Source organism: Triticum urartu, chromosome 3 (genome assembly GCF_003073215.2).
Source record: "Triticum urartu cultivar G1812 chromosome 3, Tu2.1, whole genome shotgun sequence".
Lineage (NCBI taxonomy): Eukaryota > Viridiplantae > Streptophyta > Magnoliopsida > Poales > Poaceae > Triticum > Triticum urartu.
In genome coordinates, this window is record NC_053024.1 from 746,533,431 (window position 1) to 746,548,441 (window position 15,011).

The window sequence follows — 15,011 nt, forward strand, 5'->3', positions numbered from 1 at the left end:
ATAACACTTGACTGACTTCAATTGTGGTGCTACGTGCACCCGGTCTTGAGACTCCAGGGTGAAAGCCTAGATCCTAGTTGGTTATACCTTGCAATGGCGATGTCTTTGCGTCGTTACCTTGTTGAAGGCATTGCTCCATATGCTTAGACTTATTTTTCAGGGTGAAAATCTGGATTCTAGCCTTGTGGTTGGATCTGATGACGGCAGCGCATGAAAGTCGCTCCCTTTCTGAAGGCATTCCTTTTGAAGAATATCGTCGTCATGTGGTGTCATAAATTGGTTGGTATAGATATGGTCGTTTGGTACAATTTGCCAATCATGGATCTAAACACTTCGGGTTTTCTATTTCATTTTTCCTCACCTACACGTAGCTTTGGTCTTTTACGACTTTACTAGTTTTCGACATATTTTGTATATGTGTGTTGGTATTGGCTCTGTGCATCATTATTCAGTACATAACTAGCAAAGCGCTTTCTAACAAACATGAGTATAGTTTTGTCATTGAAATGCTGGTATAGGTTTTATGTCTTTCCACCCTGTTTAAATGGCTTCATTACAACATGGCATGGTTTTGACTCATGGTGGATAAGGTGGCACCATTATGCTAGCTGACTGTGGTCCTCAGAGGCTACATTGTCGCCATCATGTTTCTTGTTGTTGTCATCGTAGTCCTCATCATCCCCGGGGAGACGGTCGAGGTAGTTAGCCCGGGCCTCGAGCGCGAGCAGCTGGCAGACGAACCAGATGAGCGCGGCATCAAGGGCCAGCAGGGCGCCTCCACCGAAGTGGCCGTCCATCTTGTCCGTGTTTGACGGGCAGCTCATGGTGCCGTCAGGTTGTATTGGCAGCTGGTACCGGAGGTTGGCCGCCTGCGTCTTGGTCGCTCCCACCAGCATCACCAAAGCCGAAACCGAGACCAACCTATTTTCATGATTAATCCCATGGAGAAATGGTAATTAGTTACTTCACAAAACAGATAATTGATGAACGACCTTAATTAATTACTCCCTTTGTAAACTAATATAGGATCGTTAATATAGGATCGTTCAGATCAATAAAGTAGTGATCTAAACGATGCTGTATTACTTTACTGAGGGAGTACTTAGATAGCCAGCTAAATAAAAGGGTTCATTTAGTTACTCGGCGACGATGAAGAAGACTATGAGGATGGTGCTTCGAAGCAGAGCTCGGCGAGGAACTGATGCAGGTTGCTGGTTGGTCTTGTTGGTAGGGTAGGGATAGAAGACGGCACGGTGGCCGATGAGGATGGTGATTAGCAGCGAGATCACCGAGAGGATCCCCATCACCACGCTGAGACGTGAGAAGTCGCACATGACATAACCATCTCCGGTGACGGTACCTGTTCCAAACTGAGGCTGCAATCGATAGAGGCATCCCGTAGGTTTAGTATTTTGGAAATAATAACCTAATAATCAACACAAGTGAACAAATGAACCAGATGAACAGGACGAGCAATTTACCTTTTTGTTTTCGGCAACGATGCCGAATACGAAGGCCTTCAAGCCAAAGTAGCAGAGAAGAAGGGCGAGCTTCGACCAAGCTGAAGCCGCCATTGTTGATGCTTGCAGTACGTAGCTGCTGCTTCTGATTTCTGATGAGAGGATCGTTGCTTTGTGTTCCTGCTGGGTGCTAAGTAATACCTTAGTAGCTTAATCAACTCTTTTGGATCTATTCGGGGCCTCGTTAGGATTACTATGCTGCTTGCCGCCATTTCTTATTCTTTGTTACGGGGAAATCTATGCATGTACAAATTACTTATCGCTGCTACCAAAATCTCAACGAACGGTATGCTTACTATGTGGGTTTTGATCTTCTAGTTTTTCTTATTTCTCACTAACACAAGGAAAAATAAAATTTATATGATGATGGTGTTCCTCAACCGTGCAAAACTCAATGTTTTGTGTGGAATCAGACCCCTTGATCGCGCAGCATCATTCAACCGATATGCTTGGCTTGTCGCGGTATTGGACATCTATTCTGTAAAATATTGTGTAGAATATAAATTCATTCGTTAAAATATAAATATGCGAGAATTGGTTGGAGTAACAGCATTGCAATCTCCGCTTTCCCGCAAAAAAGAAAGCTCTGGTAGCCACGTGATTACATGATGGCTTTCGTAAGCACAGTCCCATATGTTTGTGCAGTAACTTTTTTGGAGAATGAAGAAAAAGCCCATTGCAATGTACAGCTGTCCAGGCCTGGTCTGCAAAGCCCATTGCCGTCTGCCTTCTTGTATCGATCGAGGGTTCGAAGACGACGCCACAGCCGCCTCATCACAATCGCTCTATTCTTCTACGTACGATCTGCCTTCCGATTGATCCGATCCACCGCAGCGAGGGCTTGCTGTCGACGACGGACGAGCCGATGGAGGACGACCTCTTCTCCGAATACTCCTACACTGAACTGCGGGTGATTGTCAGGGAGAACCTGGCGAGCTTCCCGGAGGCGGGGGCGCTGAGCCCCTCGGAGCTGGAGGCGGTGGTGGGCCGGATCATGTCGCAGTCCGACCCGTCAACGCCAGCGCCGTCTCCGGCCGCAGGCATGGTCCGGCTGTCGGACGAGGACATAGCCGTGTTCATGTACCACAGGGAGACGGAGGCCCCCAACATCGACAACCTCCCCGGCGGGGTGTTCCCGCCGGGGTGGATCGAGGAGCGTAGGCGGCAGCTAGACGAGCAGTGCCGTCGTTGGCCAGCTGACAAGAGGAAGACTGGCGGGGACGACTGCCACCAGGTGCTTCTGGCCAAGATCAGGGTGGACCTGCTCGCCAGGGGCTATGTCTGTTAGACTTAGAGATATATTCAGTTGTAATCTTAACTACTTATCTCCTCCTCTCCCTTGTAACCTCCTATCTCTATCTCTTATCCTACCGAATCCTAGCGATCGATAGAAGACTAGTAAACCACGGCAGGGGTGTTTCCTGCCTCGATCAATAAAACCCCGCGGCTCCTCTACGGAGGAGTAGGAACGCTTCCACCAAATACATCTTACATGGTATCAGAGCCACGTCTCTTCCTATCGTCTAGCAAACCAGAAACCCTAGACATCCCCCATCGCCATGGCTGCGAGCTCGAGTGCCGTTGTCCTCAACCTAGGTGCTCCACCAACAGAGAAGCTCGCAAGGGGGAACTACCTCCTATGGAAGGCGCAGGTCATGCCGGCACTGCGAGGCGCGCAAGTAACCGGCCTCCTCAACGGCAGCGATGCCGCACCGCTGAAGACCACAGAAGTCACCAAGGCGGACAAAACCACGGCTATAGAGCCCAATCCTCTGTATGGCCCGTGGTTGTCGAAGTATAAGCAGGTTCTGAGCTACCTGCTGAACTCTCTCACTCAGGAAATCCTGGCGCAAGTGATCGGTAAGGATAGTACCTTCGATCTATGGACTGCTCTTACCACGTTATTCGCCGCGCAGTCACAATCCCGCATAACTAATCTACGGATGGCCATCTCCAACACCAAGAAAGGGAACATGTCAAGCAATGCGTTCATCGCCAAGATGAAAAGCCTCGGGGACGAGCTAGCTGCGGCTGGGCGTCCGGTAACCGACCCGGAGATGGTGGACTACATCCTTGCTGGCCTCGATCGGGATTACGATCCCATCGTGGCAGCGATCGGCACCATCAAGAACTCCATCACCGTCGACGACCTCTTCGCGCAGATCGCCGCGTTTGATCAGCGGATGGAGATGCTGGGCGACGGCCCGGCAGGATTCCGCTCCTTTGCCAACACCATCTACAGAGGGCGCGGGCAGTCCCGCGGCAGGGGAGGCCGTGGCCGAAGCAACAGAGGAGGACGCGGTCGAGGAAACCGCTCCTCTCCTTCCCCTAGTCGCGGGGGTGGCGGCGGTGGTCATCAACAACGGTTTCGCCCTCAACCACAACAACAGCAGCAGCAAGAGGGCGACTACCCTGAGTGCCAGATCTGCTACAAGTTCCACGCTGGCGGGGCAAGAGCCTGCTGGCATCGGTACGATGATGATCATGAAGAAAAGAAGGCAGCCAACCTCGTCACCAACAACTACGGCATCGACACCAACTGGTATGCCGACTCCGGCGCCACTGAGCATATCACAGGGGAGCTCGACAAGCTGACGATGCGGGAAAGGTACCACGGCCGTGATCAGATACACACGGCAAGTGGAACTGGTATGGACATTACTCATGTTGGAAATTCAATTGTTAAAACCCCCGTAAAAGATCTACATCTTAACAATGTCTTGCATGTTCCACATGCTTCCAAAAATCTTGTCTCTGTTCATCGTTTTGCTCTTGACAACAATGTTCTCATAATATTTTATCCTCACTCTTTTGTGATCAAGGACTTGGCAACGAGGAGAGTCATCCTTAGAGGAAAGTGTGAGGGAGGCCTATATCCACTCATATCATCTTCATCTTCATCATGGTCGAATAAACAAGTGTGGAGTGTCACCAAACCCTCCTCGGCAAGGTGGCATAGTCGTCTGTGTCATCCCTCTTCAGTTATAGTTCAGCATGTCCTTAGCAAGAATAATTTACCTTATGAGTCTAGCGTTGAGTCGATTTGTGATGCTTGCCAACAAGCTAAGAGTCATCAGTTACCTTATCCTATATCAACAAGTGTTTCCACTGCTCCATTGCAGCTTATTTTTTCAGATGTATGGGGACCAGCTCCCACATCAGTTGGTAGATTCTCTTATTATGTTAGCTTCATTGATGATTATAGCAAGTTCACCTGGATCTATCTGCTAAAGAAAAGATCTGATGTCTTTCAAGTTTTTACCAACTTCCAAAATCTTGTTGAACGCCAACTAGACTCAAAAATTCTTGCCATGCAAACCGACTGGGGTGGTGAGTATGAGAAACTAAATTCCTTTTTTCAAAAAATTGGAATTTCTCACCATGTCGCTTGTCCCCATGCTCATCAGCAAAATGGGTCGGCTGAACGTAAACATCGTCATGTTGTGGAGGTAGGATTAGCACTCCTAGCCAATGCTTCCATGCCTCTAAAATTCTGGGATGAAGCTTTTCTCACTGCCACATATCTCATAAATATTCGACCAAGTAAAGTCATCAAATTTGAAAGCCCAATCACACGTTTGTTTGGAACAAAACCAGATTTCAAATCTCTACGAGTCTTTGGTTGTGCTTGTTGGCCAAACCTAAGACCTTACAACACACGCAAACTTGCGTTTCGTTCAAAAAAATGTGTGTTTTTGGGCTATAGCCCTATGCACAAAGGAGTCAAGTGCCTAGATGTTCCTACAGGCCGAGTTTATATATCTCGAGACGTTGTGTTCGATGAATCAGTTTTCCCTTTTGAATCTCTCCATCCCAATGCCGGCGCTCTCCTTCGTCAAGAGATTCTTCTTCTTCCATCTACACTTCGAGCTTTTGATCACGGGGGAAACAATTGCACAAATCAACATGATGATAATGTTCCTGCTGGAACCAGCCCCTGTCTTCCGTGTGTGCAGGTACCTGAAGAAAACGGAGAAGAAAACGACGGTCAGAATGATCAAAATCACGTCCAAAATGAGGCTATATTTCATGTAGAAGAAGAAGACGAAGATGGCGCGGCGTTCGAGGATGATTTGGCGGCGCCTGCCACCCCGCGCGTCAGTCTCCCTCGGATCATGCGCGGATATCCTCCTCGGATCACGCCCTGGTCGGCCAGGAGAGCCAGGCGCGGGCGAGCCGCTCCGCAGCCGCCACGTCCTCACGCGGAGGATCTCCCTCGAGCGACCCGCGCATGCAGCCAACTGCTGCGAGGCGCGGCGGGCGCATGCAGCCAACAGGCTCACCTGACGCGGCTGGCACGGGATCATCTGCGGCCACAAGTGGAGCGGCTGTGGAAGAACAGGCCACATCTGCGACCACAGGATCTGATGTGGCGACGCCTATCTCTTCTCCGGGATCTTCTACAACAGGTGGATCCATGCGCCAGCGTGTGCAGCAGCAACCAGCCACATCCAGAGTTACAACTCGGCTACAGAAAGGTATCAAGAACCCAAAAATAAGAACTGATGGCACAATCCCGTATGGTATGCTGTGTATTTCAGGAGAGCCAACAAAACTAGATGATGCACTTGGAGATCCCAAGTGGAAAAAGGCCATGGACGAGGAGTATATAGCCCAAGACATGGCATTTGGCACCAAATAAAAAAGGTAAAAATATCATTGATTGTAAGTGGGTGTATAGGATCAAGAAAAAAGCAGATGGCTCCATTGATAGGTATAAAGCACGTCTTGTTGCTAAGGGGTTTAAGCAGCGTTATGGTATTGATTATGAAGATACATTTAGTCTTGTGATAAAAGCTGCAACCATAAGACTTGTGCTAGCAATTGCTGTGTCTAGGGGTTGGAGCTTGAGACAGCTAGACGTAAAGAACGCGTTTTTGCATGGTGTTCTGGAAGAGGAGGTCTACATGAGGCAACCACCAGGTTATGAAAACAGGCAAAAACCACATTATGTATGCAAGCTTGACAAGGCTCTCTATGGTTTGAAACAAGCACCTAGAGCATGGTACTCCAGGTTAAGTATGCAGTTGAAACAACTTGGCTTTGTTGCATCAAAGGCTGACACATCTCTCTTCATATACAATAAGGCAAATACTGTCATATTTGTGCTCATATATGTTGATGATATTATAGTTGCAAGCTCTTCTCAGAATGCTACTGACGCTCTCTTACATGATCTAAGCTCAGAGTTTGCTTTAAAGGATCTTGGTGATTTGAGTTTCTTTCTAGGCATTGAAGTTAAGAAGGCTCAGGATGGTATAGTGTTGAAACAGGAAAAAATATGCAACTGAACTCTTGGCTCGGATGGGAATGAAGGATTGCAAGCCTTCCCCCACACCGTTATCCTCATCAGAACAACTGTCAGCTTATGAAGGGGAACCACTAAATGAGAAGGAAAGCACCATATATAGAAGTGCCGTTGGAGCCCTACAATACTTAACCTTGACACGGCCAGATATCTCTTTTTCAGTTAACAAAGTATGTCAATACCTGCATGCTCCTACTTCTGCTCATTGGACAGCTGTCAAAAGGATTATACGGTATGTTAAGCACACTGTAGGTTTGGGGCTATATTTTAAACGTTCCAATTCTACACTGGTTAGTGCTTTCTCTGATGCAGACTGGGCAGGTTGTAGTGATGATAGAAAATCCACAGGAGGTTTTGCTGTTTTCTTTGGGTCTAACCTTATTTCATGGAGTGCCAGGAAACAAGCAACAGTGTCAAGGTCAAGTACTGAAGCTGAATATAAGTCATTGGCAAATGCTACTACAGAGATCATTTGGGTTGAGTCTTTGCTTGAAGAATTGGGTGTTAAGCAACATCGTGTCTCATGTCTATGGTGTGATAATTTGGGTGCTACTTATTTAAGTGCCAATCCTGTTTTTCATGCCAGAACCAAGCACATTGAAATAGACTTTCACTTTGTACGTGAAAGAGTTGCAGAGAAGAAGTTGGAGATACGCTTTATTCCTTCTAAAGATCAAGTGGCTGATGGTTTCACCAAAGCTCTACCATACAAGCCATTTGAAGCATTCAAGAACAATCTCAACCTAGGATAGGTAGTTCAGATTAAGGGAGGGTGTTAGACTTAGAGATATATTCAGTTGTAATCTTAACTACTTATCTCCTCCTCTCCCTTGTAACCTCCTATCTCTATCTCTTATCCTACCGAATCCTAGCGATCGGTAGAAGACTTGTAAACCACGGCAGGGGTGTTTCCTGCCTCGATCAATAAAACCCCGCGGCTCCTCTACGGAGGAGTAGGAACGCTTCCACCAAATACATCTTACAACGTCGACGTCCCGGTGGAATTCCTGAAAGCTCAGATGGAGGAAGGGACGACCGGGGATTACGCCGGAGTTGCTTGCATTGGTGAGGATCCGTGGTCCATGAAGAAGATGATGAAGGTCTTGCAAAAGATTATGCACTGTCCAACACCTACATATTATCTTTAAATGTAATTATTTGTGCGTATTTATGTAGCGCTCGTATAAGTGCATGATCTAACTAATGCAATCAAAAGACCGGTCTAACGGAAGAGACTAGGCAATACAATTTACAGTTTTGCTAAAGCACATCTAGATGTGCCATAAGTATTGCACATCTAAGTCCTATGTCATTGATCTTACGTCGAGATTCGTGTGGATATTTTCTTTTTCTTTTTTCTTTTCCTCTTTATGCTTGATTCACTCACTTAGATATGTAATAACTAGGGCACGATGTGCCCTAGACACACCCATCCACTAGAGTATATATAGATTTGTCTTGCAAGCTTCACCCAATCTGAAGAAGCACCGTACCCATGCATGCATTATTGCTGCTTTGCCTTCCCAACTATACTCTGTGGGATTTTACATATGTTTCTAAACACAGTAGTAATTAACTTCTTTTTGCTTGCCACCGATTCTTATTCTTCTTCTTTTTGGGTGCCGAAATCGTTGTACGTATATATTTGAAGAAGTCAATCAGCAGTGGTAGTATGTGCACTTTATCATGTGGGTTTTATTTGTACTATTTCTGTACTAACAAAATCAAAAGAAAAATATGATGATGCCAGCGGGTCAGCAGAATTGAGAGAAATTCATTATGATTACTGAAACTAACTACTCCCTCCGTTCCAAAATAGATGACCCAACTTTATACTAAGTTTATATTAAAGTTAATACAAAGTTGGGTCATCTATTTTGAAACGGAGGGAGTATTTGTTTGTGTATCAGACTATCAGTTCTTGCCTGAACCTTTATACTCAACATGGCCCTTAGCCCAATATCTCCCTATCCTGGGCCAATTCGAAAATGGTCCTAGCGCAATGCAAATCATATTTGGCCCATTAAGGGTCAAATTGCGGGAGTTACCAACAGATAGAGAATGGGACGCTAACGCTTGGGTGGGCCAGCCTAATTTCAGCTAGCTGTAGACTCCCGCTCGCTCACTTCACTGCATGCACCAATGGTCGGGAGGCCACCTGTGCGTTTCTCCACCAATATGCCGCAAATAGCGGTAGATAGGACCTCCCCACACACATCGGCAAATTCTACTTGATGCATACAACAAGCACATTCTGGGACATTCCATCGTTCAATCCTTTTGTGTTGCCATTCTGCTATGATTTATTTTTATTTTTATGTGTGTGCAGAGTTATTTTCAGGTGCAGTTTTCATTTGTTTTTTTGGTCTTCCTCAATTTTTCTCTTTTTTCTTGTAAGTATTTTTTGTTCCACTTTTTCCTTTTCGGTTTTCAATACTCCCTCCTTCCATCTATATAGGACCTAATGCGTTTTTTGAGGTTAACTTTGACCAAATATTAGAGCAATAATATATGACATGCAACTTACACAAAGCACACCGTTAAATTCGTGTGTGAAAGGAGCTTTCAATGATATAATTTTCACATTGTGCATGTCATGTACTATTAATCCTGTCAATAGTCAAAGACGGTCTTAAAAAATGCATTAGGCCCTATATAGATGGAAGGAGGGAGTAGGATTTTTACTGTTCTTCTACTGGATATTTGTTTGTGTTTTCCTTTGTTTTTTTCTTCACTCCATTTTTGTCTATTTCTTTTGTTCTTTCCAGTTTTCAAATATTTTTCTTATCTTTCCATTTTCCATTGTTTATTTCTTTCATTTTTTTAGTTTGTTCCTTTCCCTCTTTATTGCCTTTTTGATTAATAAAAAACACGTTGGTCTATGTGAGCATACAATTATTTGTGAAGAAAGTACATTGTGAATATGTTTTAAAGCCAGCTGAACATTTTTGAATACATGGTGAATATTGTTTGAACATATCATGATTTTTTTTAAGCCTAGTGAACATAGTGAACACTATTTTTCAACATGGTGGACTGCTTTTAGTAGCTTATATAAAACTTGCACATGCTGAACATATTTAAAACATGGTGAACATTGTATTAGAAGGTGGACCTTTTTTTAGCAAATGTAGGGAACAGTGAATCAAATGACAGGCCGACGATTCCACATGAATTAAATAAACTTCGAATGTAGTATACAAAAAACATGAACAAAACCCTCTACCGACGGTACAACATCACTTCCACCAATATGGTTGGTGGTCCTTATCACTATGTCGCCAAGCTGCCCAGCGATGCATAACTTTTTTCCAGATTAAGCATGGGCCCTTGCTCAGATCTGGTAAACCCTTCTTTCATTCATCACTTAGAAAGTACCAGCAGATTGTGCTTTGTGGAGACCCCGGAACGACACCATCCATGAGGGGAATACAAGGTGTTGACCTGCCAGTTTTCATGTCATAGACCATGCCCCGGTCCCTACCTCTCCCACCGATCCAGTACACACAATCACCCTTGAGTCCCGGAACACCTTCCGCATATATCGACACTGCATTGTTCCTCCCAACAAACACTGAGTGTCCCCTTAAGTCGGCCACGATGTCCCAATATGGTCGGCGCTGGGGGTCATACCTTAAAACAAATATTTCGTCATGTTCTACACGGCAACGACCCCCTCCTGGCAGCTGCAAAATAACCGTGCAGGCCGCATTCCTCCAGATTTGGTATAGGTTACCATCGCAGAACACAATGTTATTAACACTAGTGAAAGTTGAGATTGTATTATATGGCGGGGCGAAACTGGTGGCGGCATCGAACGGTAGGTTGCTTCCCACAGACGACAACAATGTCTCCACAGTAGCCGGCGCGTTTAGATCCGGTCCTGTCCCATACATCTGCATGATTCGCTTGTTGTGCACTGCAGGACATGCTAATGTGTGGACCTCGAGGATGACAGGTTCACGGCGGCGGCGCTGTGGCAGGTGGAGCACGTGGACATCTCCAAACCGAGTGAGGCAGTAGACCATACCATTTTTGTGGTAGAGGAGGTCGACGATCTGGTCTCCAGCAGCGAGGCGGATGGGGTCGAGGACGGCCCACCTCCTGGCCCCAGCGGTGACATAGGCAAGCCTATTGATGTCACATATCACGGCGGCCAGGAAGTCGTCAGTGGTGGGGTTGGGCGCAAAGACCATCTTGGAGACGAGGCGGCTGTCGTAGATCAGCGGGGGCAGGAGGATCTCGGCAGCCATGACTGGGTGGAAGAGGCTGAGTAGACTATGACCACCGTCGATGCAGACGGAGAGGGAAAGCCATCCGCCACAGCAGCCAAGACAGGTCCTAACCGAGGGGATTGTGGTGAGATTGAATGAGCGGCACGCGGAGGGGCAGAGCTTGCCTGAAGGGATGAGATTGAGCCCGAAGGAGCGACGCGTGAGGATCGAGGCTGCAGTGGTACGACGCTTGATGGCGGTGGTGATGTAGCGCTTGATGGGGTCGTCGCCGTGGTCCACGAGCAACGACGGAGACGGTGGCGTGAGCGCGGAACGCCAAGTCGGGCATGTTCCCCGCGCACTCGCGTAGCACTTGAGGTCATCAAGTCCGTCGGCGATGCGGCAGACAAGCTCTGGCGGCAGATCTGCCCATGACATGGCGGGGCAAGGATTTTGGCGAGGTTGGGGAATTTCTTAATGAAAAACGAGGGGCTTTCGCTCACACACAGAAAGAAAGAAAGAGAGAAGCTGAGTGCCCTGGCCTATGATGGAAATCTTTTAAAGCGTCTGACTGAGCCACGGAAACGTGCATGCGGAAATTGCGGTAACAGTTGTATATAAAATTTAATTAATGCATCCAGAACTCGTGATTTCCTTCCACCAAATCAATATAGAATTTAATTAATGCTTCCAGAAATTACGTAAAATACTCAAATGTTTTTCCTTGGTAAATCGTGATTTCTTACTTTTTTGTTGTTATTTTTGGTAAGTCGTGATTTCTTGAACATAGACATATGCTCCATCGGTCCCGCATTAGCTGGCTCGAATTTTACTAAATAAGGATGTATCTAGACACGTTTTAGTGTTGTATACATCCGTATCTAAACAAATCTAGATCAACCGAGATGTTGAGGAAAGAATTTGGGGCTAGGTCATGGACGTCTAGCCCATAATATAACATAATCCTGCGGATGAAAGGGTGGAGAGGAAACCCTAACCCGCGGGCGAAATGAGGGATGAACACCACCCTCTCATTGGGCTTCGGGGTGGGGACGATTTGCCCCTTGGCTGGAAGCCGGTGGGCGATTTCTTTCGCCAGATACCCGGCCTCCCGAAGCCTGGTGATGTCCTTCTCCCTAACGGAGGAGGCCATCCACTTGCCTTGCCCTCCAGATCTGGACATGGTTGAGTGCTTTCTTGAGGCGGAAAGAATGAGGACTTAGGCGCTGGAGTTCGAGAATTGAAGGGCAGAGGAAGAGAGAAGGCGTGGGTGAAGAAAAGGGAATCCTTATCTCCTTATAAAGGCAGTGAATATCAAGCGCCACCCCATTCGCCTTAAAACTCACATGTTCCCAAGGGCTGTGTAAACGGCACGGTTAGATTACCCACGCCCGTATTGATGAGAATCCCGCAATAAGGGGACACGGTCTCTGCTTTGACAAGACATGCCTATGAAAACCACGTCTCGAAACGTGGAACGGCAGACGAAAAACGGTTCGAAATGATGACCAAGCAGACTTGATGTCACATTACAAAAAGTGATTAGCGGATTGGACTCGTGCAATGTTATATTCTATGCGGTTGTGTGTGGTACTTGTGTTGTAGATCCGGACACGTTCATTGCGTCCGAGGACTGTCTTGGAGTATTCGGAAAGGGGAACCCGCCTTGCAATCATCCTCAACTCCTGAGTCGTAATATGAGCACAGCGTGCGAATTTTTGACAACCGTCACATCTTTTGACTAAATCCCCCACATTAGCATGAGCTGTTAACCAGTAAAAACCGTGGCGAAAAGCTTTAGCAACCAAAGACTTTGAACCAGCATGGTGACCACAATCCCCTTCATGGATTTCTCGCAAAATCTCACAACCCTCTTGAGGAGAGACATAACGCTGAATTGCTCCTGAGACGTTGTAACGATGTAACTCCCTGTTGATTATGGTCATGGACTTGGAACGCCAGATTACCTGTCGGGCCAAGGTTTCATCCTCCGGTAACTCGCCCCGGTTCATGTAAGCCAGATATGGGATTGTCCAATCCGGTATGACATGCAAAGTCGACACCAATTGAGCCTCCGGATCAGGAATAGCCAACTCTTCCTCTGTCGGTACCTTGACTGACGGATTATGCAACACGTCAAGAAAGACATTTGGTGGAACCGGTTTACGCTGAGAACCAAGGCGACTTAAAGCGTCCGCCACTTCGTTCTTTCGCCGGTCTATATGGTCCACCTGATAACCCTTGAAGTGACCAGCCACTGTGTCCACCTCTCGCCGATATGCCGCCATGAGTGGGTCTTTAGAATCCCAAGTGCCAGTCACCTGTTGAGCCACCAGATCTGAATCCCCAAAGCACTTGACCCGGCTTAAGTTCCTCTCCTTAGCCATCCGAAGACCGTGGAGCAAGGCCTCATACTCAGCTGCATTGTTAGTACAAGGGAACATTAAATGGAGGACATAACAAAACTTGTCGCCTCTTGGGGAAGTTAGTATGACTCCAGCCCCCAAGCCCTCCAACTGTCTGGATCCATCAAAGTGAATAGTCCAATACGTATTATCTGGCTTTTCCTCTGGTGCCTGCAACTCCGTCCAATCATTGATGAAGTCCACGAGTGCTTGGGATTTGATCGCTGATGACCCACAAGTATAGGGGATCTATCGTAGTCCTTTCGATAAGTAAGAGTGTCGAACCCAACGAGGAGCGGAAGGAAATGATAAGCGGTTTTCAGCAAGGTATTCTCTGCAAGTACTGAAATAAGTGGTAACAGATAGTTTTGTGACAAGATAAATTATAACGAGCAACAAGTAACAAAAGTAAATATAGTGCAGCAAGGTGGCCCAATCCTTTTTGTAGCAAAGGACAAGCCGGAACAAACTCTTATAATAGGAAAAGTGCTCCCGAGGACACATGAGAATATCGTCAAGCTAGTTTTCATCACGTTCATATGATTCGCGTTCGATACTTTGATAATTTGATATGTGGGTGGACCGGTGCTTGGGTGTTGTTCTTACTTGAACAAGCATCCCACTTATGATTAACCTCTATTGCAAGCATCCGCAACTACAACAAAAGTATTAAGGTAAACCTAACCATAGCATGAAACATATGGATCCAAATCAGCCCCTTACGAAGCAACGCATAAACTAGGGTTTAAGCTTCTGTCACTCTAGCAACCCATCATCTACTTATTACTTCCCAATGCCTTCCTCTAGGCCCAAATAATGGTGAAGTGTTATGTAGTCGACGTTCACATAACACCACTAGAGGCTAGACAACATACATCTTATCAAAATATCAAACGAATACCAAATTCACATGACTACTAATAGCAAGACTTCTCCCTTGTCCTTAGGAACAAACGTAATTACTCACAAAGCATATTCATGTTCATAATCAGAGGGGTAATAATATGCATATAGGATCTGAACATATGATCTTCCACCAAATAAACCAACTAGCATCAACTACAAGGAGTAATCAACACTACTAGCAACCTACTAGCACCAATCCCGGACTTTGAGACAAGAATTGGATACAAGAGATGAACTAGGGTTTGGAGATGAGATGGTGCTGGTGAAGATGTTGATGGAGATTGCCCTCTCCCGATGAGAGGAGCGTTGGTGAAGACGATGGTGATGATTTCCCCCTCCGGGAGGGAAGTTTCCCCGGCAGAACAGCTCTGTCGGAGCTCTAGATTGGATCCGCCAAGGTTCCGCCTTGTGGAGGCGGAGTCTCGTCCCGAAAGGTTCCTCCCTATTTTTTCTCATCGAAAGACTTCATATAGGAGAAGATGGGCGTCGGAGAGCCACCAGGGGGCCCACGAGGTAGGGGGCGCACCCCCACCCTCCTGAGCAGGGTGTGGGCCCCCTGGCCTTCATCTTTGGTGAGGATTTTTCTTTATTTATTTTAAGATGTTTCGTGGAGTTTCAGGACTTTTGGAGTTGCGCAGAATAGGTCTCTAATATTTGC

The 15,011-nt window shown here is 46.5% G+C and overlaps 2 protein-coding genes across 2 annotated transcripts; both read right to left on the reverse strand.

The window, feature by feature from the left end:
- Window positions 1-599: 599 nt before the first annotated feature.
- On the reverse strand, window positions 600-1,574 carry LOC125547424. The gene is made up of 3 exons (XM_048711287.1): window positions 1,482-1,574; window positions 1,141-1,376; window positions 600-921 (listed from the first exon to the last, which is right to left on the reverse strand). Exons 1-3 carry the CDS (start codon window positions 1,572-1,574, stop codon window positions 600-602), a joined length of 651 nt encoding a protein of 216 aa, XP_048567244.1.
- An 8,610-nt stretch (window positions 1,575-10,184) lies between these two features.
- On the reverse strand, window positions 10,185-11,480 carry LOC125547425. The gene is made up of 2 exons (XM_048711288.1): window positions 11,224-11,480; window positions 10,185-11,169 (listed from the first exon to the last, which is right to left on the reverse strand). Exons 1-2 carry the CDS (start codon window positions 11,478-11,480, stop codon window positions 10,185-10,187), a joined length of 1,242 nt encoding a protein of 413 aa, XP_048567245.1.
- Window positions 11,481-15,011: the final 3,531 nt, after the last annotated feature.